This window comes from Dermacentor andersoni, chromosome 3, assembly GCF_023375885.2.
Source record: "Dermacentor andersoni chromosome 3, qqDerAnde1_hic_scaffold, whole genome shotgun sequence".
Taxonomy (NCBI): domain Eukaryota; kingdom Metazoa; phylum Arthropoda; class Arachnida; order Ixodida; family Ixodidae; genus Dermacentor; species Dermacentor andersoni.
This window is the reverse complement of record NC_092816.1, coordinates 172,434,903-172,462,503: the sequence shown is the minus strand read 5'-3', so window position 1 is coordinate 172,462,503 and position 27,601 is coordinate 172,434,903. Positions and strand designations below refer to the sequence as shown.

The following is a 27,601-nucleotide window of genomic DNA, read 5'->3' as shown; positions in this document are numbered from 1 at the left end:
ATATAACACAAGAACAACAGAACTATGGCATGTTCCGTATTGTAGCTCTCGATACGGTCAGCAAATGCTTCACAGCAAACTACCGCGTTTACTAAATGAATATAATAAAAAAAAATCGATATTCGCGAAGCAAACTTATCTGCCTTGTACGCGTTCTTTGTAGCCTGAAATTGACCTTTAGCGCTGTCTTTGGTTTGTATTTAATTATATTGTTAAACGTCACTATTACAATGCGTACGTTGTAATGAAGTGTTGCGCTGGTGCTTGGTGCTGATGTGAAGAGATGTATGCTAACGCATGGCGCTCTGTGTAGTGCGCTAACTATTGATGTGTTTAATTTTAACGCTTCGTCAAAGTGTAGGACAATGTAAAGAAAATGTGTGTGCCTCTGCTGCTGTCTTTGCCAGTATAGGGGCGAAGTATTCCCTCAAGCCATACTTGAATGGCCTTTGCGTTCGCCTCCCATCACATGCATGGCTATAAACCAATAAAGAATCAATCAAGCAATCAATAACTCAGTAAATAAATAAATAAATAAATAAATAAATAAATAAATAAACATTTTGCCATCAGTGCGGAACCGTTTAAATGACATAGTACGTGCAATATTACTTTTCCCGCAAGAATCGCGAACAATGAAGGAGGAATGGCTAAGGACTGCGCTTATACTTTTTTTCTGCTCTCGAGACAGTGTATATGTCCGAACGGTAAGAATGTCAGTACACGATGGCTTAACTCGTGCAACACATCAATGTACAGCACGTTCGGGACCCAAAAACAAGACACGAAAGGTCAGCGCAGGCACCTTTTTTCTTTCTTTTTCACAGAGTGTCTGCGCATGGAGCAACTAGAAAACACGAGCTACACCACTTGCCCTTTAAGTTTCCACGAAGTAGCAAGCGTCAGAAACGAGAAAAACAAATCCCCTACAACAGCACGGTTTTTACCCCGATTTTTTTTATCCACGGCCTGAGCCTAATTCTCGGGCCGTTTGCGGCTTCCTGACACGTGCGACGAACGACCGCTTCTCCAACGAATAGCGGGGAAAACGCATCTGAGAACGCCGAACGTTCTCAGATGCACGCGTTCTCAGAACGCGTGCAACCACGGAAAAGCCCACTTCCCGTTCCAGAAACAACAGCGCGTTCGAGTCGGTCCTCGCGCGTACAAGTGAAGCGGGAGCACTGGGAGAGGGGAAGAGGCGGGGGTAGGAGCGCCGCAGCCGCACCGGACCGGCTGGTTTAGTAGACGCGTGCCCTCGCCTGCCCTGCCGAATGCGTCGTTTTGTATGACGTTTCACGCTGCAACATTCGTTTGTCTCTCTCTCTCTCTCTCTTTCTTTCTTTCTTTGCTTCCCATGTCTTTCTGTTTTTTTCCCTTTTACTTTCCTACGAGTGTAGCGTCCGGTTTGCTTCTTGGGCGGGCCGCGTCCACAGCGCGGCGATTTTGAAAGCCCCGATACCTCCAGGATCCGCTCTCACGAGCCCCTCTTCCTTGATCTGTCTACAATGCGTCGTACTCGGCGCTTGCCTGCTATAAGCCTGCGTGGAGAGTAAAAACGGGAATGACTGAAATGGAAATGTCCCAACACTCTCCGCACATGATGTGGGTGGCAACAAGACTTCGCGCTCATAGCGAGTCTCTGTCCTCATCTCCGCTAACGTGCCGTCGGCTGACTCGGCGGAAACAGAACGCGCTTGCATGTTTAGACAGTTGCGGACGGCATCCTTTGGGCAGGTCAGTGCCCCGCCAAGACCCGGCCGTGGGCCCGAACAATACGTTAGACGCATTTCACTGGGACTTTTTCTTTCTGCATTCGCGCACGGAACCTCAGTTGGTTTTGGACTACGAGTGTCGCCGAAGAGCAGATCCGTGAGTACAAGCCCGTTCGTTTTCCTAGTAAGAGGGGAATTACTTATTCTGGGTTAAAACCACACTCTGCTTTAGTGAACGTCAAAGAGGTGGCGAGGGGTTATTGAAGCATTAGGAGTGGTCGTTTTGTAACTGTAGCATATTGCAGACGAATAGTTCCAATGATTCTCGTGCCGTATTCCTCATAAGCCTCCCGTAGTACTTCATTTGCAGCTATAGATTAGCGAGGTTACTTAAGGTGCAGGCCTCGCGCATGCCAATTAAATTATATTACCTGTGTGCCTTCCTTTTCATTCGTGGCTTTTTGTTTGTCGAAAGTTTTCCTCCGAAACCTTAACATTGTCGAACATGGGGGTAGGTTGATTTCGGGAGACATAACGGAGAACAGGTTACATGAAAGTTTCGAAGGCATAGCGCCGAATTCGGATCTTTTGAATTTATACGACGATAGAAATGATGCAGCGCGCTTGAACTACACGACCTGAAATAACGCATTCTTGTTTGTGTCTGTTGTTTTTACTTTTTCATTTCCTTCTTTCCATTTTTTCCTTCTCCACTGTTTGCCATGTCTTTTCGCGAGATCCTAATTTTCTAATGGGTTTATATACGAGGCTATGAACGCTCGGATTGTGTATAGGTATTGACATTTTGTTTCTGCCAGCTTCCTTCTTTGCGCGTGAGACTGTTCTAATTACATTCTTTTGGCATCATTAGTGTCAGCGCTCGGCTAGAACCTCATTTCAATCGCTTACCGCGTCACACTTGTACGCGCCCGTGCATTACAACTACACAACCGCTATGGACCTCACCTTGTACAATAAAGATAATAATCACCGCAGTTTTGCTCAAAAGACGAAGTACTCACAGCGATGGCAAAGTATAAAACACTGCTAAACCGCTCTGAATAAATAATATGCAAATAGACACATCCTGCGTGGAATTTCATTTTATTGTTGGCTGCATGCTCACAGCTGTTCACTTCCTGCTCGCATCGCAGGAGTATTGTGCCATACGGCTTCGTACCGACGCGCAATGTTGTTAATGTGCGCGCTCGCGCTCTTCACCGCGTTTTGTGGGACACTGAATACGTGCCAGCCGAGGCAAGAAGTCAAGGCCCGGAGACCCCCACCTCGCGATCGACGATTACGTTGTCTCTGGCATCGGCGCTGTTTCGATTACACTGTCTTCGGGGCAGGCAAACTTTATCGCACTAGAAATCGACCGAGCAGACGCGCCAAACTCCGCTGAGGCATGAAGCGGAAATTTTCGCTTAAATAATAGAATTTTGCACTTGGAGGCGTGCATTTGTCGCAGCGATGATATTTGCATACCGGTGGTGGTTTCTTTGCGAGATTCTGCACGGGATAGAGCCCGTCACTCACACATGTGTAGAAGAAGTACACATCGTTACATCAGCTGATTCATCAGCCTCGCCACCGTTGCGCCGCCTACTTGGTGAAAACCACACGAACTCACGTCGCACCCCTAAACTTCACCACGTCTCTCAGCCTAGGAACGCGTTTTACGTGAGAAACGCAGCTACGAACGAACGTACCCCTGCATATGGCCACATCGGCAGTACAGAATCCCTGCGTAGTCCCAGCTTCATATGTTTGTGTACTATGTAGCTGTACTATGTGTACTATGTAGCTGTTTGTTTACTATGTAGCCTTTGCGGGTTGCGTGACAGTGCCCACAGAAATAGTTCGTGTGTACGTGCGTGTGTGTGCTTAGGTTTTTTTTCCCTTTTTTTTTTATCCTTCTTTCTTTCTCACCTATTGCATCCCCTTTCCCCTCCCTCAGTACAGGGTAGCCAACCGGAGATAATCTCTGGTTAACCTCCCTGTCTTTCCTTTGCCTTTCTCTCTCTCTCTCTCTCTCTCTAGCTGTATCAGAGCCGATTGCATGCTTTCTGTTTGAAGAGCGCACTCAGAAAATATTTCATGTTCAGCGTTTCGCGTGGTTTTAAATTTTGGAAGAGAGGCGCAGAACGTGTCGTTATACTCACGTTAGTGCTGGTGTCACCGTGCTTGCGAGCTGATGTCGCGGCGGAACCAGCTTTAACATAATCAAAGCTATCTGCATAGCGGATAAAGTGTCTTCAACGCTGTAGTAGCGAGTGCGGGAAGAGCTTGGACAGGTGTCCTAACTCACACACACACACACACACACACACACACACACACACGCACACGCACACGCACACACACACGCACACGCACACACACACACACACACACACACACAACACGCACACGTACGCACATGCACGCAACACGCACACGTACGCACATGCACGCACACGCACACGTACGCACATGCACGCAACACGCACACGTACGCACATGCACGCAACACACGAACACATACACACGCACGCACATGCACGCACGCACACGCACACAGACACACGCACGCACACATAGACGATGCATCCCCTGCGTCGCACCCAAAGCTATAGGAAATATAACGAGCCCCATCCCTTACGTCCTACAACATACTTGAGCTGATTTCGCAAAGTTGTACAGGTAGGTATTTTTGACGTCATTAGACGAAACCTATTAAATCCCTGTTCACATCATAGTAAACATTAAATGTAATCGCATAAGCACTGAAAATCTCCTTAGTAGGCAGTATGCCATGAATTGTACATATATATATATATATATATTGTCACGTGGTAGTGACAGTGAAGAAAGCAGCCGAACTGGGAAAGATGAGACTAGCGTTTTATTGGGTGAACTTGTGCCCTCAAAAACAGGCTACACTCAAACAACGGCGACAGGGGCGAACACAGTCGGTGATCGTCGAAAATCTTATCAGCGGGTCAAGCGCGTCGGCTTTTATAGATCAGTCGTCGAATGTTCAAGAGTAATCGCTGGGACCCGCATGCCTTCCACAAAGTTCTACGCCATTCGCGTCGCGCATACATGCAATCAGATTACACAAGGTTCGGCGACAACAGACAGCGGATGGAACCATCGTAACATTCTAGAAACTTCCGATACATGGAGACGCGTCCTGCGCTGAGCGATAACATTTCGTGGACGGTAAAAGGGCTCACCCGTAAAAGATAAACGAGTTCACGTGTAAATATATATATATATATGTACAATTCCTGTGGTTCTGCCGATTTAGAGGATCATAAATTGAATTAGTACGCTAGACTCAAACTTTTCCTCGACGTGCAAACAGTGACCTCGTGCGCAGCTTTTGTTGACCGTCATGTTGCTTGCAAAATGCAGCAAAATGGCTGGTTTTTTTTTTTCACCCTTAAACACATGTGGCCGTTTGTGGCCTTCTAGAATGTTGAAGTGCTTCCATGCGTCAGAGTTTCTACTCAGCTCGTAAATCAAGAAAAACACGCATCAGAACTTCACATTATCGTGATCTGATTCTTTACCGCTTATACGAGAATACACGCCAAGCTATCCGTGATGCCTATACTCCGTTTCATACATCAGGCGCAACGCCGTGGAGGCTAGAGATACTTTTTTCAGTGGCCGTGTTCGCACTTAGAAATAGTTCGGCGTTTCTTGACCCGGCTTTCGCAAACGTTTTCTTTACGTAGGCGGTTTCACTCGAGCGATAACAGAAGCGGAGAGTGACCCCAATAAACTTCCGGTCACGGGCCTTATCAATCTGCTGCGCCGGAACACAAAGCGTGTTTTTAAGTTCTTTCACTGTGGGGAAAGCCTATTTTTAAGTTTTGAGATAAAAGACATGCGCATTGCGCCTCAAGATTAATGCATAAAATGTTTTTTACAGCTTACGGCAACCTTGACCTGTAATATGTCGTTATGTATAGAGGAAAAGTGTTGAAAGTCTGCGGCCTTAGATTTTAACGCACTTCTGCTACTCAACATAGCCGCCAATGCTTATGTTACTCGCTAGATTTAATGGGCTACGTCAGTGAGTAAAAACCGGAAGCCGTCCAGGGCCTATCTTTGTGAACAGTGAAAGGGTCTATAAGCCTAGTTCTGAATGAAAGAAAAAAAGAAACGTATTTACCCTTAGAAACAAAGGCCTTGCCTTAAATGAATTCGCTTTTCGTTATTTTTTACTGCAGTGCCCGTCGCGGCAGCCTCACGTGCATGCTCGCGCGTGCGGACGCCGCTGCTGCGCAGCGAAACATAGACGGAAGCACCCGGAGTTATACATTTTGGTGACCGGACTCCTTGCGTAGCTTCCGCAGCTTTGCACTGATGTATAAAACGGAGCATATAGTGCGGCACGCTTTATCACTCAAAAGGTTCATTTTCTCTAAGAATCAGGAGTAGAACGTCGCTACCAACAGACCAAATAGTGGCTCTGCAGATGCAGACACATATTTCGAGCAACTAAAACGATGAAAAAAAGAAAGCTTACAACAGCTTTTTTTTTTTTCAAGACTAAGCAGTACATTGGCTTTTGAAGCCATTTAATTACTGTACCTATGAGTGCCCGAAACAAATGTTTCTTTCCTATTTAATTGTGAGAAACACATCCAGAATAAGCATATTCGTGAAATCATTTGCGCAAATTTTTTTCAGCGATAGGAGGGCAACCAAAATAAGAAAACAGGAAGTAGGCCTCACCCCAAGCCTATTAAGGGTTCGTTGGGAATTTTCTTGCAACGGGCACTACAGAACAATGGGAAGGCATTCTTCGCGACGGCCTTTCCGAGGTCCGCCGGGCGCTGATCCGACGGGCACGAGTCATCAGCGAAGACGTCACATGAGCCCCGGACGAGCTCAATTTCCCTTTACCTGTAAATAAAAAATATTTTCATCATCATCATCTACAGACAACTGTCGTCGGCCGTGAACCATAGGCGAACACTTAATTTTCTTTACCCCACGTGCATGGCAATACTGCAGCCGCAGATCTTGAGTGGGCCCGTCCCCTCTTACCGTGCTTTGAGAAGTGAGCGAGTCGCGTTCAAAACCTAATTTTCGCCGTTCTGTATCCCTGCTATAAATGAACAAGTGGCGGTTTCTGACTTTCATCCAGTGTTCGCTGAATATATGTAGCTAGACACTTCGTACTCAATACCGAAACTCAACAAGAGAGAGAGAGAGAACTTTATTGAGAACCAGCAGTTTAGTTGGCTGGGCCTTCGCCGCTTCGTAGGCCTGCTGAGTCGCCCAGACTTGGTCGTCGAGATGGGAGCTGCGCAAAGCGGCGTGCCACCTCCACGAGAGGGTCGCAGGATTAAGGTCTGGGTATTGTTGTTTGCACTCCCATAGCATGTGGGGGAGTGTTGCTGATTGACTTTTACAGATCTTGCACGTCTGGCTCGGGTAGATGACGGGGTGTATGATGTGATAGCCTGTGAGGGAGGGGTGTGTATTGGTTTGTAACAGGCGAAGGGTGGTTGCCTGTGCTCTGTTTAAGTTGCGGTGAGGGGTGGGGAAGGTTCTTCTTGCGAGGTAAAATGACTTCACAAGGTCGTTGTACCTTGTAAGGCAGTCGCGTCCTGCGGGCGCACCTGCACCGCCTCCGGCAAGGTTGACTAGTCCTCGTGCTACGGAGTGTGTAGCCTCATTGAGGTTGGTGAGGTGCGCGTGGACAACCCCGGCGTGTGCTGGGATCCAAACGAGGGTTATTTGATTTTCAGACGAATGTGGAGCTTGTTATAAGATACGGAGTGATTGTTGAGAAATACAAGAAAAAAATATTCTGGAATGTTGCCTGTACGTTGCCTGTGTTGACTGTACGCAACAGTCATCAGTAAAGGGTTACAACTACCGTATGACATCTTCGAATCAATGGATGAGGGTAAAGACAGAAAGAGGCCGCGAGACGGCTCACTGGCTATGGAGCTCTGTTGCCAAGTACGAGGTTGGTGTTTCGACTCCTAGCCACGATACTTGCATTCCTATATAGGAACGGTACGGGGAAATGCTGTCGTAGCCTGCTTTGATTGCGTAGTTTCGCGACGCTACGCCCCTTATAACTTTTTTTTCGACACGACACCTCACTGCCTGTGCATCCCTTATACAGTTGCGTCGATTGCATTGCCCATTTTCACGAACGGTTTCTGTTATAGGGTGGGTGAATACTCGAAGTTTAACATACGAATCGAACATAACTAAGTGTTGGCGTTTGTATTCGAAAAGGAACTATACAGTCGAATGCCTCTACAACAAAATGACTTGTACAATGAAGGTTTTCTCACTACCGTCCAAAGTAATATCCTTTATGTGTATTGCGAACGCCCCTACAGCAAATTGGCCTGTCTGCACGAAGGGATATCGGAGTCCCCGATAGTTGATTTGTTGGTGGTAAAAAAAAAAAGAGAAAAAAAAACACGTAGCGACAGCACCGCTTCGGTGTGCAGCCACCACACAGCCGCGGTGCGCTTAAGAAGCGCCGCTGGACGCTTTAACAAATACCGTCTGGGAAGGTATACACGCCTTAGGAGCCATGCATAGTAGCTTCCTCCCCCTCCCCCCCCCCCCCTCAACTCTGAACCGATGCGTTTATCTCGTCGGAACTGAGCACTGACGACATGTTTGGGACCGTCAAGGAACGTATGAAAGCAAATATCGACGACGGGTAGCAGTGACGAAGACACTGTGCATTTACCAAGAAATAAAACATTAAATTTGATTTGATTTGAATATTGGCGAGGCAGGCGATAGTATCACTCGACAATCTTGAGCTGTAACATGCTTCAACTACCAATTCCGCTGATGAGCATTCCTCAAACCTCGATGACACTGCGTCTGCTGCAGTCGCGCATTTCCTCGCAGGAAGTGTGCGGGAAAATATTGGAGACTTAATTAATTCGCACAATATGTATTTAGTTCATAGTAAATGAATATTTTGACTTAGGTAAATTGCTTCGCCTGCCCTATTGCGAACGGTGCGGCACCCGATATTTACAAGGGAGTGACCTGCGTAATGAAAGATTTCGGAGGTGCGAAGCGCTTCGTTTAAGGCGTTTGGCTTTATTAGGTATTTTCGAATATTCGAAACTAAGAAAATATCTCGCAACAACCGACAATTGCCATCTTGTTGCTTTCTGCGTTTGCTAAAAAACGCGTAGCAAATTGCAAGAAGTAAAACTACGAAAGGAATTTCGAACCAGTGCAGTAACAAAATTGATAACGCAAATTTTGCTTTCGGTTTCGCCTTGGGAGCCTACATGACAACTTGTGTTTTTTGTTTGGAGCCTGCCAATAGTGCCTTTGACAGACTAGCTAAATAGCACATTTGTATTTTACGCTATGACCAGTGGTATTTTTTTTTTGTGGGTGTGCAACGGGCCTTCTCCGTGTGTCTAAGCCACCCAAGTCCTTCAGCAGCTCTTCTTTTTTTTTGTCTACAACTTCTGATCTTTTATCCGCAACCATTTATTTAGCGTTTTACGCCAGCCATTCATTGCGTTTGTAAACAGGCACTAAATATGTTTAGAGGCTATTGGCGCAATTATTAAATCAAAATTAGGGAACTTGTCTATAAAACTGATAATTCGATTCTGATAGATAACGATAATTCCTTGCACTAGTCACTTCAGGTGTATACTACCTAGTAACAGTGAAATAAATATTTTCACTGTAAATAGCTACGTGCGTCTTCGGTTGACTATTCAATACTATATTTGTATTTGAAGAATTTGGTATTCGCCCACCTGTACTTTCCGCTTGGTCACTAAAGGACTCACACATCAGCTTATACAGCTCTCTCTTTGAGCGCGCGTGCGCGTGTTTGTGTGTGTGTTTGTATTCCATTCTTCGGGTCAGCGTAGAAAACCACATCAACAAAAAAAGGGCAGAACACAAGACGAGCACTGTTTCTTGGCCTGAAATGCTTTGACTCTCAATCCGTATTGCGTATGAAGTACAATTATTTCGATTTATTTTTGTTCCATGCTAAGCCAACAGATGTGCCATAAAAATGATTATCTTTTTTTTTTTTTGTAATTCCGTCATTGCTACCGCCGAGCAACTTTTTGTGTAACGCCGTGTAAGCCATTTGTCACATAATCTACATAGCGCAACCTCACCCGGCATGTAGGCCAGTGTAGTGGTAAAGACAAGGTCCGGTTGGTTAACTCCGAATACGCATGTTGCCGAGCCCGTCCTGTGACGCACTTCTAGATTTGTCTTGTGCGGGGGTTCCCGCAAGGTAGTGGTTTTAGCAGGCCACGCCCTTGGTGCGTAGCCTGTTAGTGGTGGCTGCCATTGTCTCGCGATGTTTCCACAAAAGTATACACATGCAGTTGTGTGAGCTGCGGCACATTGAAGGTGTTTTAAAATTGAGTGTTTTTATTATGAAACAATTTTTGTGTGGTTGTCCACGCTCCAAATTTTTGTAGACAGTCTATATAGTCTGTGAACATTCTATTGACACATCTGTAGATTACTCAATAAACAGTCTATAGACTTATAGGCTGACATCTTTGATGAATTTTGGAAACAGTCGCACGCGAATGCGCTAGGTCTCGTTGGCGACACATGATATTCGAAAAAAGCAATTTTGAAATGTGGACCTCTTAAGCCATAGCAGCCGAGAACGAAGAAGGCAATGCTATATTTTTCAAGAGAAACAGACCTTCACCAACAAGTGAGACCCAATTGGTGTTTGTAATGCCAAACTTTCTACACTGCTGTTATAGTGTGCAGTAATTGCGAGCGGCTGTGATCGTGTCTCTAATGTTTCTCATTCTCTCTGCTTATATTTATGCACCCCCCTTTCCCCGATCCCCACGCGTAGGGATAGCAAACCGTAATTTCTTTTCTGATTATCGTCTCTATCTCTCTACTTTGCACATTTCTTCCCTTCTATTTGGGCCGGTCTTACCGTATCTTCTTTTATTGAACTATCCAATTATTCTAAAAATTATACGCTGGCCCTGCCCTTGCATCCTGCCATACCGATACTGAATATCAGTTTTTTGCGAATTCACCTGAGTTGATGAGAACAGTTTCAAAAGATGTTTTTCGACAGCAGTTGGTCTTATCAGAAAAAAATGTTGTTATAAAAACAGATCGTCACCTGACAAGCTTACTTAACAACAGCGCACTGCCCATCATCATGTAGGCTGCGATCGTTATCCGGAACTCGCAGTTCGCGATCAGCCGAGGCAAACACCAAAACCGACAGCTTGCCGCTTCCATGCGATTGTCGAGGACCGGGGCCGCATTCTCGGAGGATCACTTTCTGCGATAATATCGCGTCCGCGTGACGTAGTGCTCAACCATCCAATTAGCTCACCCGGACTTCTTCATCTAGCCAATGAGCGACCGTACGAGAATAAGCCCCCAGGCAGAGCCGAGTGAGATTATTCGAATCACATTTGGGGTTACTGGTGCTGCGGCATAGGGGCGCGTATTCACGCGGTGCTCTTTCCATTTCCCAAGCTACCAGTAAAGCTTGGAAAAAAATATTGACGCAGGACATAGCGAGCCGAAAATGATGCTTGATGTGGTATTACGTGCCAAAGCCGCGATTTTATCATCCGGCGCGCAGTAGTTGCAACGAACGCCGGTCACCGGAGTTGCAACGGACGCCGCATTAACTTTGACCACCGGAGTATCTTTAACGTGCCCACAATGCACGCGACACGGGCGTTTTCGCAAAACACCATATGTCCGCTAAACCAGCGCGGCAGGTCGAGCCGAAAATGACTGAATGCGATCTTTAAGGAAACGATAACAGATTTGCAATCGGAAGTCACGCCCCTAATTGAAAAATTAAGAAGTTTATGAATTGTTTTTCTTGAAATAGCCGGCTAATTCATGCGGAGAAATTATCTGGGGAGTGAAAGTGGGCTGGCAGCGACTACCGTAGTTCTCATAATTGTGTACTGCACCACTTCTTACTTGTGTCTGCCAGCTTGGCTAGCGTTAGCTGGGACACCCTGTATTATAGATCCGGAGCATCTCGTATAAGTCGATTTCGTTGCCAAGCAGGCGCGCTCTTTCCACCACTCTGTTTCTCTGTACCTGTGTACCCGAATGGCTCTCCTGCCGTTGCTTGGGCACCGAAGAGAGCCAGCGTACGAAGCGGCGCAGCGGGCGAGCAATCGTTTTTTGTCCCTCCACGCCCTGTCATAGAAGACGAATTTTGCGCAACGGCGCAGAACCAAACAAGCTTGCTACACCCCCATTCCCATTTACGCGCACGTCTCCAGCTTACGGCGAGTTTGGTCCGTAAGCTGACAGGACGTCTTAGAGGGGCAGTCAGGGAAGAGTGCAGACAGTTTGAAGGCTCCTACAGCAAAAACTCGTGGGCGTCTTGCACATATGCGGGCGGAACATGTTACTTCTTGTGACAGTACAATTGCTCAATAGTGTGAAATAACGCTGGCACCGTACCAAACAGAGCAGGCAAGACGGAGCGTGGATAATGTTTGGTTACCAAGCAGGGTCCGTCAGAAATGAATTGACGTGGTGTATCGGCGGCCGTTCCACGTGTTCTCATTCGACAAAGGCGCTGCGCATTGCGGAGATTGCTCCACGTGATGATTCGAGATTCAATGATACGGCCGACTGGCGGCACTCGCAGGTCGTAGTAGATAGGCTCTGAGAGCGTTGAAATAATTATTCGCGTGTTTCACCGCGTTAACGGTCATCTGCAGTGCATGGCCCGTGATTAGAAGCACCTGTCTTCCGTGGTCGCCATGACAGTCGCGGACCAGACGACCGCCTGTGCCGACAAGAAGAAGGGGCCCGCAGCCGCCTCTCCGAGCAACGGAAAGAAGGGAATACCTCGCTATGGTCCGGACAGCGTGCACAGTTGGATGACGGCAGGTAGGACGAAAGAGCTGTTGTCGCTAGTCATTAAAGTACTTGCTTTTTCGACTGGCGTAAGTGTAATAATATAGATGAGCCACTTGTTGTAATAAATGAGCATAAACAATTTTAAGTGCTTATTGAGCGCTCTACTTAGGCTTACTGTTTGCTTTGTTGGTTATTCCTAATTTTTGCTCTTTACCGGTATTCGCCAGGTAAAACCATTATAACTCCCGCGTTCCTAAAATGTGCAATGAGTTCCTACATTTATACATTATTATTTCGTTGCGACGAACACACATTCCTTTCTCATGGGAAGAAATAATAGGATATCATTTCGTCTAGCGCAAAGCTGCGAACTTGCACTCTAGCTGTATTTCTTTTCCTTCTATTTCGTGACATTTAATGGTATACAATTATGCCGTAAACTCGCTCTTGTTCTCATAATAAGAGATACTATGATGACACTGGCAACATCTGCCAGGTTGTTGCAAAGCCACTTGGCTCATTAACAAAAAATGTTACGATCTCTCAATCAGTGAGGAAAGCGGCAAATCCCGCGAGGACAGCATGTCTTTTCCTTTCGTGCGTAAGGTTGGGGGCTGCGATCTGGGCGTAAATACTACGTAGATAACATGCAACCACTCTTGACGCTAGCCAAACTGTAGTGTAAAAATGCCTGCATTTCACAAGCAATCATGACACGATTACACCTTCTCTTACAATGTCCGCACTCTGTACAGCAAGAATTGAATCAAATAAGGTGCACTTAATCGGTGTCCTGTAAAGGTTCCCACGACCGAGCAATTTCCAATAAAGCGCTAAATGACCTGCCACATCTTCGCGTGGGACCAAATGCCGTAAAGTTAATACTACCAACTACAGAGGAGAAGCTCCCCGTAGTGCCCGTGCATTGAAATCGGTAACTGAACGGGCGCCTCCATGTTGCTTCCTTGTGCAAGCGCGCAAGCGCAGACGACGAGATGCGACTTTGACGAGGTGCGCAGCCGACGCGATCCCGAGCCTTCCTTAATATAGTGGCGCTGTTTAGTTCAGGCGCTTGCAAATGCAACGTGTCAAGTACGGTAAATTTTACTTCGAAATTTACAAATAGTAATCGGATCGTCCACAAAAACATACGGAATGAATTTTACACATTGTCCACACGTACGTTTTACGTGTGAGCACTTCCTTATGCATGATGTTTTGATTACTTTAGGTTTCACAATAATGACATATAGCAACATTGTGGCGTCTTTGTGGTTTCCAGTTTTCTTGCAAATCTCTTTCTCTAGAATCAGCATAGCAACTGTATGCTGAATACTAGTGCTACGGAAAAGAAAATACGTGTGGGTATATCTATAATCTATCGTTTTGGTGTAGCGCGAGAGACGTGAGCCCAGAATAAGCACTATTTTCAAGATTGAATTATTTTTCCGAAATATCGTACAGACTCGTGTAAGGGCCGCATCCCCAAGTTGGAAGCCCAAAATTTGGGGAACATACATTTACAGCGCAGAAGCAATCGCGTCTGGTGCCCCGTTACCGCGCGCGCGCATCGGCCAATGTTCGCGCCCTGCGTAGTTCGTGCCACCATTAGATCGCGAGAGCCATTTGGTAGAGGCATATATTATCTAGAACCATGTAGTAGCGGTTCTTAGACAGGACGGAACCATTTAGTTCGGTCCCGTCTAAGGGTCGCACCTCGTCAAAATTGTGAAAAAAAAGTGCGGCCCTTACACGAGTCTACACGTTATTAGACAAGAAATATTTTGGCTGCTTCAGTGCAATCAGCATTGTTTCTGAAGTTTACCAACTTTGCAGTGCTTCTGTTTGTATCTAACCTCTTTCGCGTACCCAGAGACCCAAGTCGTCTACTAGCATGGACCACTAAGGAGGTCTATGGCCTATGTGCTGGCTGCTGTCTTGCCAAGCAAACAACATGGGCCAACACTGGATATGTGTCTAAGTGGATAACTTGCTGCTACCTGCTGCGTGACTTGGTAGACAACTTGGGTCACTAAGTACGTGCCCGAACAGGAAAGTACGGCACAGCGTATGTGATATCAGTATGCGCCCATTCTTGGCAAATTCTCCCGAATGGATGTGCTCTGAGAAAAATCATGTATCATGAAACCGCTACAATATCATTGCCTTATGGATGATACTTGCCGATATTTCGGTGGAGCCCAAAATACAAGAGTCGTGAACAAGCGACAACACTGACTTCAAAGCACTTTGTGAAAAGTATTAGATAAATGAATATTTGGTTGTTTTTAGGAGGATAAGGAAGACATGGTAAAATAGAGTCATTTTCGGTGTGATACGTAAGGAGCACTTGAATACAAAGACCGCCTTTCTGCAAATAATAGCCCGTACCATCCCATGTTTTCTAGGAGCATGTGCTTTTGCAACATTTTTCGGTGTCGGTGGAAGAAGGTCAAGCGGCTTCTTGTACGTGGCTATATTGGATACGTTCAACGCCACCAGGTCACAAGCTGCATGGCCCATCATATTACTTGGCGGTGTCCTACTACTCACAGGTAAAGCTCGCGAACGTTATTATCAATATTGGTAACAGTAGGATATCTATACGGAGGAGCTCAGGCAGAGCGTAATAATCTAGTATTTCTATCAATTATATGTTTGCCTCTTTCTAAAGCTTACTAAAGCTACTGGCATAATGAAGTAATATATCTGAAAATAACTGAGCCCCTTTTGAATTCTGCGCGCGCATGTTTTCATCTTCTTGTACGAGAAATTAAAAAAAATATTAGGTCAAAATGTATTTCGTCCTCGGAGTACGTCAATTTGTATGCAGACAGTGGCACAAACCAAACATGTGCATTGATGAACTCGCTATATGAACCAAAAATGTTCAATTTATGCATACCTAAAAGTAAAAAAGAAACAAAGCACCAGATTATTGAAGACGTCGTCCTTTCAAAAACTCTCTGCGATTGCGTATTTTCATTTGAGTAACACCATTTGCGACAAGAAACCTCGTACATTATGCAAACTATGGGTGCTCTTTCAGCACATACAGCTGCCAAAGTTTATTCGTTAAAGTTTCTGTAAGTAGCGTGCATGCCTACCTGCAGAATGTCAAGCATATTTGACCATGATTGAGCTAAAGCCAACCTTCCGTAAATGAAGCAGTAGCGTACGTCGTAGCATACTAACGAACATATTCCCGTGATGTGTGAACTCTGTGCCTAATAAGCTATACTTAAAGCTGTTGTCACTTTTCAGGACTCGTTGCTGGGCCATTAGCGCACCGGTACACAGCAAGGCCGGTGGCCATAGTCGGCGGTACTATTGGAGCCCTCGGCCTCATCGTATCCTATTTCGCAACCAACATTGAATACCTCGTTTTCAGCTTGGGCATTGTCCATTGTAAGTACGCCTTCTCCTTGCATTTAGGCTAATCTAACGGACACTATCGACGTAGGTTTATTACAGCCAATTTCGTAAGAGCTCAATATTTTGTGAAATTCATTTGGCAGAGGAAATACAGTTTCAGTTAAAACTCTTCTTTCTGTGTCATTTGTTTCGAATAATAGATGAAGAAAAATGCGCCATTTATTTCAGCAAATGAACACAAAGAAAGAACCCTGGTTATACCAGCTTAGCAGGTACACTAGGGCGACACACGTCAGGAACTGACAAACAACTTTTACGGCTTCCATGAGCAGATAACTGAGGTCTCTGCGCAGCCTAATTGCACGTCGTACAGGTGCTCTCATGCTTCCATTTAATTATATTGTCAACGTTGTGAAGATACCAGAGCAATTTAATCTGAGGTTACCCATATTTACAGTAGGCGCATCTCTGTAAACAACATTGTTCATCGCGTAATTTACACGTGAATACATAATTTTATCAGGCACTTTACGCACGTAATAACACCCTTGAGGTGTGACCTCGCGAATAAATGGTCACTTGTGTAGCACGCTCAATGGAATCAAAATGTGCAACTACCAAAACACTCACAAAAACAAAAGTGACGACAGTGTCGAGAACCGGCTTGCAGCGCGTCAGATACAAAAATAATGGACAACATGATTATTCTAATTCTTCTATGCCTTTTCGGTGTAGCGTGTTCGCGCTATCTGGGTTTGCAAGCGACGCAACGCGCAGGGCGAACATCGCGGCTGGGCTTCAGGCTACCTTTCCTTTTATCGTGCGGTGTCGGCTGCGTTTCTTGTTCGGTTGTTGTTGTGCAGCACACTTATCGAGCACATTCCGGAAGATTAGAATCTGCACAACAGGCACAAGGTGAAACGCCAATGAAAAGAAACAGGCGCACTCAGTGTGCGTGAAACTAGTCACCTCTAATTATCTGATTAGCATTCATGTTTCGGCCTGCTAAGTGCAGGTAACGCGTCAAGGACACGAACGCTCAAATAAATGCAGTGAGACCCTTGAATTCTTTTCTCTTTTTCTACATAGACAGGGTTGTGTTCCTGGATGCCGGTGTGGCCCACACAGTGCGCCACTGGAGAACCCCGAAATGGGACCCTAGATTAAAATGAAGTGTGTTTTCAACTGTCAAGACGTTAAAGTTAAAGCCACACAGGAGCTATCGCTTGTCGTATAAAAGGAATTAATGTCGTATAAACGGAATGTCGTGTATTACGGAAACAATAGCATGTTTATCTTGAGCAAAAGCGACGCGGAGGGCGGCACTTCGCCAAAGCCACCGTGTTTTGCACAACAGGTATCCTTTCTTACACTGCGAAACACGCTCAGGTAAATTTGAGCTATGCATAAAATACCGCTTTGCATACCTTCCGGCTTTGTGATCACATAACAAAAAAAAAGACACCGAATGACACAGAGGTTAAGCGACCAATAGGAGCTGTGCTTATCGGCAATTTCCTCAAAGTAGGCACATTCGCTGTGCTGTGTGAGATGCCGATATTTCGCGATGCCGTTCGTGACCACTCAGTCTGTATGCCGTTTACTGAGCTGAATAAGCTTGTGTGGGCGATTAAAGCAAAATAAAAACCTTCGGCATGGCAGATTTTGCGTGCAAGGAGGACAGACAAGTTAATTTCACAGATGGCGGTTTGCCAGACTTCTTTATCGCAGCGAATCTTGACAGAGAGGTAACACCGAAGGGGGTATGTGTCTTATATATTAAAATGGGCAAAGTTGTAAATACGGTCTAGCCATTCTGTTGCCACAGGGGATAAACGCTTGATATCATCACGAGAAAAGTACGAAGGTCGGTAACAGCGTCATATTCACTACGAAGATACGCATCCATACATTTACCCCTGCTGCAGCATACCCAAAATCAAGCAATTCGCATCATTACATGTAGCAGCTACACATCGGAAGCATCTCTCTTGCTCAGCTCTAAAGGTATTCTGTAGTTACAGAAACTAAATAAATACTAACTTCGAATACTTGTTTATAAATCTGTTAACGGAAAGCTCCCATGCCCTATAATTACTAACAGCTGGTATGCACATTCCACGTCTACCCGTTTCACTTCTACCAACAGCTGTTTACTACCAAAGCCTAGAAATAATTATGGTAAATTTACTACTAAAATTTCTGCCACACTACTTTGGAAGTCATTACCATGTCATATTAAGATACTCTCTCATCTTGCACATTCAGATCAAACCTTCGTAAATGTTTGCACTCAATATAATAATTTGATCGTTATCATTATATTAATAATTGCTTGTGTCATTAAATATTTTACGGCGTTAGCTAGTGACTAACTTAATATGGTGTCTTGTGCGTTTGCATATAGCTGCTTTCTATTTACATATCCTATTCACTTGTAATGGCAGGTCGCCTGCACAGTCTATTGACTATGGGACCTCCCTCTGTATCTATGTGTAATCCCCATTTGTAACCTTATTATTATGCACGATAAAGAAATTTCATGGTAACGGTAATTGGCTTGGAACACAGAAGGAGCAAGAACAACGGTTCAGTAAGTGAGGAACGACGAATTTGAATCAAGACATTGTTATGCAGTGATTTGCCTCATGCAGCTGCCGCTCTTGCCACAATGTGTTTATTTTCCACAGTCCAATTGCAAGTTCGCTATTCGTAACTGAGCAATCCAGACCCGTTTCGACGAGCGCAGTAAACGAGCAATGGTTCACGAAAGCCACTGGCATAAATAGCATGATCTCTGTCAAACGATGGTAGAAAAGAGGAGTGGTTGTCATTCGCTTGTCGTGCCAAAGGAGGTTCCTTCCCACTCAATGAAAGAAAGAGTAATTGTGAAAGTCATCGTTTCTTAGTTTAGCTTTTGTTGGCTCGAGGACGTGTTACTCACGAGAGCGCAAAATGAGGCATGTTGGCTGCTGCAGAGTGCGGAAGCAATCGGAGCCGGTACTGCTGAACCGAGAGGTTAAAAAAAAAAGCGTTTGGCTACGAGGTACACTCCGATTTGACGTGGCCGCTAAATAAGGCGTCGACCATGCACATCGCAATAAAAACATTGGAACCTGAGTCTGTGGTGTTCAACCTCTTGTTACATGTGACCCGTTTCACCCCAAGCACAGTCGAGCGGGTGGCTGTCGGCCGTGTACCAGACATTTGCTCTGGTCTCTTTTGTTGGGTTCTCCCGGGTGGCTCGGAGTTGTACATTAGGCACAGCAAATTCTCAAACCATTCGTCTTTTCCTTTTCAGCCATCGGGAGTGGCATGCTGTTCGTCGTTATTCCGACTGTCATCAACGAACACTTCGTTCGGTACAAGGGCCTTGCCATGGGCATCAATTTCGCCGGCGCCACCATGGGCACGTTTGTCTTTCCAAAGTTCCTCGAATTGGCGACCAACCAGTACGGATTCAAAAGTGCCCTTCTGCTCTTCGGTGCTCTTTGCCTCAATGCTGTTGCCTTCAGCCTATTCCTGCGTCAACCTTCATGGTTGAAGAAAAAGCTGAAGGAGCAGAAGGAGCAGCAAGTTCAGGCGGAGAAGTTGCGCAGCGTAAACGATACTTCAGGGCACCCCGTCAATGGCTGCCGCATCGCTATTCCGAACGGGCTAGCAGACGACAAGACAAGTGTCAAGAAGCTCGAATTAGTGCCTGGATCATTTCGTCACGGGCTCACCGTGTTCTCGTGCCCCATGTTTTACGTGGTGATGTACTCTTACATTGCGTTCAGCTTCGCGTTCGAGTGCTACATCTCGCTGCTGGTGGACTTCACCATCGACCGCGGAGTCAGTGTGTCTAACGCGGTGACCGTGCTCTCCACCAGTTCCGTGGCTGATCTGGTCGGTCGGCTAACACTTCCTGCGCTGGCCGACAAAGGATACTTCACTCGGCAAGCCCTGATGACCGTCAGCTTCGCGTGGATGGGATGCCTCTACATCATGCTTCCCTTAGCCGAGAGTTACGCCGTGGTGTTCGCCATGGCAGCTGCGATTGCTTTCTGCATCGGCACCACTGTAGTGCTTTTCTCTGTGCTGTGTGCAGAGTATGTGGGCATCGAGCGAGTGTCTATGGCCTACGGCATGGTGTCCGCTTCGGCAGGGATGACGTCGCTAGCGAAGCCACTCGTCATAGGTGCGTATTGTGGTCACGATATGAAGGCATGCTATTCGCTATAGGGCAACAGTATGTTTCTGGTTGGTTGCAAATGATATGGGGACTTATAAAGAACACAGATGACTACGCAAGACTTATGTCTGCATTCGTGCCTGGAAAAAGGCAACATATTAATAGAAGGGCAGCAGTTCAATACCGTAGCAGCAGAGATGACAATTCACCTGTCATAATCAAGATAGTGAGGACACCGACTCATAAAATATCACCTTGAATTTCACAAGTAACAAAAGTAACACCGAAACCCAATGTTCACACACCGGAAGTCAGAAGAAATATTGCTTTTTGCACTCGTAAAATGATGCAAAATGGGAATGTTAACTCTAATGGCAAACCCCGTATTCAGTAATGCATCTAATAATAATAATGTTTATTTGCCATCATACATGTTAGATGGGAGGGCGGAGGAAAAAAAAAAAAGCTGCTCGCAGGCAGCTTGAGAGCCGCTGCTCTGTTTATTTTGGCAAGCACAGCAACACATCAAAAGCACGCTAACAAAACAAAGCAGCAGCAGCTGCTGCTGATGCTGCTGACTTAAATATACAGAGAGGGTAATGATCGAACGGTAAAGGATTCTAATGACAATACAAACCACGGAATAACATGAAGTCACTGCGAAAGGAAGTATCCAGAATCGAGCACTATACATAGGGCGAAGATTCTGGTGAGAACACGAAAATAAATCAAATCTAATTTGTAGGCGTTCAAAAGAGAGTGTAACGTGTAGGATAAATGCCGTTGTCCGATAGTAAGACGAGAAGTATTGGCTAACCAGGTTTCTGCACATCTAGTTGGGTAGCATGGTAATCTGTTTTGCAATTCTGCAAGAAGTTGCAAAACTATTGAGGTTATGTCTCATTTCAGTTTTGAACTTCATGCTCAGTCGGTACTTACATAAGTCGTGTATACTAATTATTCTGGAATTGTGAAAAAGTTGAGCTGTGTGGGATCGGTATGGTGCATTACAAACATGACGAATGTATTTCTCTGCAAAAGATGACTGCGTTGCAGGCTAGAGGGCGCTGAGGTTTCCCATACGAATTGACAGTATTCCAAAAGGACTTCTTGGGCAAGTTGGTGCTTAGATTTCCAAGGTATACTTTGTGGCGCAAGATACATTTCGTGAAAAGGGACAGAAGAAAGGAAGACAGTGAAGCGTCAAACTGGCGCTTCACTGTCTTCTTTTCTTGAGCTCAAATATTTATCGTAAAAGTAAGGAGGATGAAAATATCGGATAGAGTGTCACGCGCCCCTGTCTGTGACTCGCCCGTCGAGAATTCGTAAAGGTAACCCTGTTGCTGAAAGTATTCGCGGCTGTTTATAAACAAGCAGGGTTCATTCTTTCGGAGCCGTAGAAGTGGGACGTCTCTCGCCTGTTAATTTAGGAGGTGCGAGCGAAGCACTCGGAACACAACAACACACTTGCTCCCACTTTTCCGATTAAAGTCGTGGGCCCGGCATTCGCGCATGCATCTGCGGCAGCAACAAAGCTGGCTAAAGTACAAGACGGAAACTAGGATGCATAGAATTCACTTTTCCTCGATCATTTCGAGTTGTTCACAAACTCTGTTTCATAAATTTCGACAATATCACGCAGGTTACTTCCGGGACAAGGTGGGATCCTACGACAACCTGTTTCGCCTGTGCGGCTCCACAGTGACGCTGGCCGCCATCATCTGGATCTTCGTTCACATCAGGATCTGCGCCACCTCCAAGCATACGTGGACGTTGGGAAATGGCACACTGTGTGGCTCCCAGGACGCCAGTGTAAAAAAGAAGAACCAACCTTGAATCGGCCGTTCTCGAAGCGAACGCGAAATATGAGCGCGTTGCGAATCACACATGCGCTTTTGAGCCAACGCCCCTCGTTGGCGCCTGCATTATCTGCATGAATATGCTTGCGCGAGATTCCTGTTGCTGAACCACCATTCGCGAGCGTAAATCATTCCGGCGCGTGCGGGTTGTGTGCGTTGGTGAATTCCTTCTTATCGCCGCGCGCTATAGAAGCGAAGGAGTGACCTGCTTTAGTTTCGTACAAACGTCTGTCTACAGAGCCACCCACACACTACTATTGCCTATTGAAAGACCTATCAAGAGTTTTGTTGAGTGCGGCACGCGCTATCCGTGGTTTTAAAGAAGACACTTCGACTCGCTTGGAGCTGCAATTATACGCAGTGACGAGTTTTGCGTAGAGTGAATGTTAGGTCGAAGGACAAGCTCAATGGGTGGAGACCACAAGCGTTGCATGCTGTACCACTGTACCTTAGCTCTTTTTCTGGCTGTCAGGCACTGAACGACTGCATCACAAATTACTTGCATCCCCGACAATTGGTGCTGGCCCATTTCCAGTGGTTCTCATGAATCGGAGATATTGAAATGGGGTCGGGTGTTGCAGCGGTCGGGTGTTGCAGCGGCATTTCTGTACACGAAAGTTTTTTCTTAAATTCGTATTACAGAAGGGTGTGTCCGAAGAAAAGGTTACAATAATAACTTCTATTAGTAACTATGCATACATGCACGACACTGCAGACAATCATCTAAGATATGACGAATGTCTTGCGCCATCATTTTTGTCATTAATTGTACGGCATCTATGGCTCTTCATCATAAAGTGAAGAACAATACAAGCGAAAACTACCTCCACACAATACGTTGCAATAAACACGAATAAAAAGAATTTGTTTGCCTCCCTGTGAGTTGCTATTTTAAGAAATTTTAATTGGTGCGTCTGGTACATGTCAATGTTAACATGTGCTATTACACTAATAGTTGTACTGAGGAATGACGGTTCTCCACAACCCCCGAACAGACGACGCATTGCTGTCATTTCCGTCCACTGTCCAATCTTCACGAGTGAATTTCTTGTATTATTTATTGTAGGATGTTCACTACCTAGTCGGACTTCGCCAGCTCGATCGGGGCGAAATGCTAAAACACCCTTGTACTTAGGTTGAGGCGCAGGTGAAAGAATGCCTGTGGTCCAAGTTATTTTGGAGTGCCCCACTGCGGCGTGCCTCAAATCAGTTCATGGTTTTGCCACATAACACCCCATAAATATTTTTTTCGTTCCGTACCCATTCGAATAGTTGTGCCCACAGTAAAAGTATTATTAAAAGTGACCGGCACAACATAATAGTTAGAAACAGAATGAAGGGCGTGGTTTATTTCTGTTTATATCTCAAATTTCAGATCGCTTTGAGCAATCACAAAGAGCAGTTTGTTATGTACGATGAGAAGTAGACGCTACGTCTACTTCTCATCGTACATAAATAAAAAAATATGTAGATAGCTAGATAAAAAAATATGTAGGAGCTTCTTTCTCCAGGGCAGGCTGCTACCATAAAACCCGGCTCCGGTTGACCGCTGATGATAGAAGACAAACTCGAGACAAATGCGGTTAATGTATTGCAAGATGAGCACACGCTGCATTCAGAAATGTGCCTCCCTGACGCTCGCATTTTGTTTGCTTAATAAAAAAAAACCTTGCTAGGTGTTTCCGGCAGCTCATCCATGGATGTCCCAAGCGGAGACATGTTTCCGCACTCGAAGCCAGGCAGAGTAACGCCTCCAGCCGTCGCGATGTGATACCAACATAACTGTCGCTCTGTCGAAGTGGGCAGAATCGCAGTGGCGCAGCCATAACTTTTTTGTTTTACGGGGGTGCAGGAGAGGAAGCATGTTTTGTTTAACGGTGTCGCGTTTAAGTCAAATGGCCCACGTGTAAACTGCGGAAAAGTTTCGCAAGCTTCCTAAATACGAGCGCGTCCGCTCTTTGCTGGTCCCTTTTCGGGATGATGTTTGCTGGAGTATCAGCTAGGAGAAGCAGTAGCGTATCCGCGGTGAGGTTATTTAGATGCGCTGTAATTGCTATAGCACGTTTTGAGGCCAATCAGAAGGGCAAATTTCGTAGCTATTTTCAGTAAATTCTACCTGCGGCCCTTGAGCCTGTGAAGTGGCAACGTGTCAGAAAACGGCTGCTGTAGTAGTTCGCACTATAGTCACTATTGCCACTCTTTATTTTTAGGCGCAGTTTAATCCGTTGTCACGAGTCCTTGCACTGACAATTGCGTCTAACCATCACCAAAAGAAGGGTAAGCTATTGTTGTAAATATGCCGGTCACCGTCTACTAAGTATTGCAAAGTATTTTCTAACTACTCAAGATAATGGCGACGTCAAGCTTAACGTAACGTTTCCCTTTTTTGATTAAACGCGCAATGATCACACAACAGAAATTCCTGTCCTGCACTTCCCTTTTTGTGCTTGCACGCCGCGAGACATGCGGTTACTGTGTACAAAGTCATTTAAATCAGTGGAACAAAAAAATGGCGCCGATGTTTCCGAGCGATCTTTTACAGACTGCTGCACTTACCAAAAATGAACGGCGCTCGCTCCATGAGTCTTATTAGCCTAATGCATAGCGGAAAGATATCAGCAGCCCCCTCTTTTGTTTCGCACAATACTAAGCAGGGTGACTTCAATAAATGTAAGCCATAGGGGCTTAGATTTCCATTCTATGCGCTACGGTGTTTTCAGTACTAACCATAATGCTATCGTTGCCTGTGTAGACGACGCTTTATGCGTGGTGCCAAGTGCGTTTCCGCGTCCCTTTCCTACGCCGTATTTCACAGTCGGGGCTACGTTAGCAAATGACGTGCAATGTTTGCTGGTTTGCGCTACATGGAGCGGAAAGATACCGATGCCTTCACAGGCGTTCGCCGCGTGGCTGCGAGCGCAAGTACGATTTACAAACTACAAAGTAGCTGTTCTCGGTATTATTTCGGTTTGATCCTGGCCTGATAACATGTGAATATCAAAGAAGTACGTTTACGATTCTCTCTGCAATACGCTCACAAGACTTATTTAGAGCCGTCAGTGATCAAAACAAGTGCCACCATAGGTAGGCTTGAGCTGCTGATAACTCGTGAATGTGCTGTAGTAGGCTACATATAACGTTTCGTTTAGTGTCGAATAACGTTTCTTCAAAAATCAGAAAATTACGCAAAAAGAGAAGCACACCAACCGCGAGAATTGATTAATAAAGGGAAAATGAGACATCCGCCCAAACGTAGCTTAGTGCTACAAAGGGAACCCAAAAAGGAAATTCGTCCCTGACCAGGACGAATTTTTACTCAACTGCGAAGCTATTCTTTCGAGGGACAAAGAAAAAAGGAAATTTGTCCCGGACCAGGACGAATTTTTCTGCAGCTGCGAAGCTTTTCTATCAAAGAACCCGTATGGGTTTCCTTTGTAGCTCTGAGTTACGTTTGGGTGGATGTCTCATTTTCCCTTCATTAATTAATTCTCTCCTCCTTGGGGGTTTCTGCAGAACTATTACGTCAAGCGAGAATTGAGTCCGCAATTTTCGAGTGGAAGGCAGAGACGGTACCATTACCCTAAAAGTGAGCTTTTCCTGTTTACTCCACGGGAAAAGCAAGAATAGAGCACATATTTACAAGCAATGTCTAACTCAAGATTGCGGCTCTCTGGCGAACATTTTCTCACGTTGTAAGGCAGGGTCTACACCCTTCACACCGCTTTGTTTTCGCCGGTTCTCGTCATCTTAGAACATTTTCCTGTTAAAACTCTTGGCAAATTATACACAAAACTTGGCTCCGGACGAATGCGCAACTTGCGCTTGCCGCTAAAAGCGCCTTTGTTTTCGAAGCTACCGGTGATAGCTGTGTTGACCAAGTAGGCTGGCACGACGTCGACGGTCTCTCTCCCGCCGCTGCTCTCACTGTCCCTCCTCGTAGGTACGCTGCTCTTCAGGCGTACGCATTACGCGTGGTCTTCCCATAGCAACGGCGGAGCGAAATGTTACAAAGTTCTTCTTGGGGGCCTTATCAAGCGCACACTACGTCACGCCCCACGCCAAACATTCACAGAGAGACAGCTGCGACGGAGCGCTATTTTAGTCACATCATCATCATCATCATTAGTCTATTTTATGTCCACTGCAGGGCGAAGGCTTCTTCCTGCGATCTCCGATTGCCGCTCTCCTGCGCCATCCGATACCAACTAGCTCCTGCGAATTTTCTCATTTAATCACCCTGTGGGATGTCGTGTCTGCCGAAGGACGAATCCCAAAATTAAAAACATGACGCTTCTTTATTCGACTAACGATGGCAGCGGACGGGCATACCAACGCTACGTTCGTCCCAGTAGCGGAAGGTAGAAGGCGGTCTTTCCCAGCCAGGCAGCCTGTTTTTATAGCCACCGTCGGTGACGCATACCTCGGGTGACGTGGCGGTGGCGCTATGTTTTATCGACCATGCAGTCCAGCGTGCAGCTGTGTTATGCTGGGCCAGATGATAGGAAGACGGAGGGTGCGCAGAAATATCCGCGGAGTGTGTCGCCACATCACCCCCCCCCCGCGGAGTGGAGAGCCGTCAGGGCTTGTAAAAATCTGGGCAGCGTACCCGACGTCCGCTGCGTGTAGTGACAGAAGCAGGCTGCGATGTCGGCGGTCGTGGATGGACGTCTGTGGATGCACTGGTATTCCCTGGTTCGGCGGAATCGGTGTAGGCCGGCTTCATCCGGTCGATAGAGACGCGAACGGCGTTCCCTTTAATGCGCAGGGTGAAGGTTTTGTAGTCGCGACGGAGAACTGGGTAGGGTCTGCTGTAAGGTGGCTGTAAAGGCCGGCGGACGGTGTCGTCGCGGAGAAAAGTGTGCGAGGACGTTGCCAGATCCTTGAAGACGAAGGGGGCGGTCTTACAGTGGTGAGCTGCAGGTGACGGGTGGAGGGCAGCGATGGTGCGTCGGAGCCGGGCGATGAAATCGATGGGATCTGACGTCGCGGTAGTGGATGGCGGTGCAGCAAGAAATTCGCCTGGGAGACGGAGGGGTTCCTCGTAGACGACCTCTGCAGGTGTAGCCTGAATGTCGGGCTTGAAGGTGGCGCGAAGACCTAGGGTGGCGGCTGGGATGGCTTCAGGCCAGGTTGAGTCCGGGTGGCACATGAGTGCTGCTTTGAACTGTCGGTGGAAACGCTCGATCATCCCGTTGGCGCATGGGTGGTAGCTGGTGGTCCGCGAGCGTTCGAACCCGACGGTCAGCCCGAGCAGCCGGAAAAGGTGCGATTCGAACTGTCGTCCTTAGTCGGTGGTGACGCGGCGAGGGGGCCCGAAGCGGGCAATCCAGCCGGCGAAGAACGCCGAGGCGACGTCTTCTGCAGCGATTCCCTCGAGGGGCCATGCCTCAGGCCATCGGGTGTACCGATCGATGGCGGTGAGGCAGTAGCGATAGCGTCCAGCTGGAGGCAAGGGCCCTATGATATCAAGGTGGACGTGTTGAAACCGACCAGAGGTCTGGGGGAATGCGCCGAGTGGTGAAGTGACATGCCTGGTGACTTTAGCGCGCTGGCATTGAATGCAGGAGCGCGCCCAGGTGCGGCAATCCCGCTGCATGGAGAGCCAGGCA

The 27,601-nt window shown here is 46.5% G+C and overlaps 2 protein-coding genes across 6 annotated transcripts in view; one reads left to right on the top strand and one right to left on the bottom strand.

Annotated features, from left to right (window-relative positions):
• The window catches only part of LOC126524455 (monocarboxylate transporter 9-like), a 93,735-nt gene extending 70,861 nt beyond the window's left edge, over positions 1-22,874 (top strand). For 4 of the 5 annotated variants that reach the window (XM_055067323.2, XM_055067324.2, XM_050172765.3 and 1 more), the window contains 5 exons: positions 12,443-12,614; positions 14,993-15,139; positions 15,849-15,992; positions 19,261-20,139; positions 21,776-22,874. In XM_055067323.2, coding sequence (XP_054923298.1) covers positions 12,485-12,614; positions 14,993-15,139; positions 15,849-15,992; positions 19,261-20,139; positions 21,776-21,969 — 1,494 coding nt within the window. In that variant the 5' untranslated portion in view covers positions 12,443-12,484 and the 3' untranslated portion in view covers positions 21,970-22,874. Of the gene's footprint in view, positions 1-1,762; positions 1,873-12,442; positions 12,615-14,992; positions 15,140-15,848; positions 15,993-19,260; positions 20,140-21,775 lie in introns of those variants that run through there. The other variant, XM_072287356.1, reaches the window with a different exon arrangement.
• Positions 22,875-26,568: 3,694 nt separating this feature from the next.
• On the bottom strand, positions 26,569-27,180 carry LOC126524155 (uncharacterized). The gene has a single exon (XM_050172506.1). It carries the CDS (start codon positions 27,178-27,180, stop codon positions 26,569-26,571), a length of 612 nt encoding a protein of 203 aa, XP_050028463.1.
• Between the last annotated feature and the right edge of the window lie 421 nt (positions 27,181-27,601).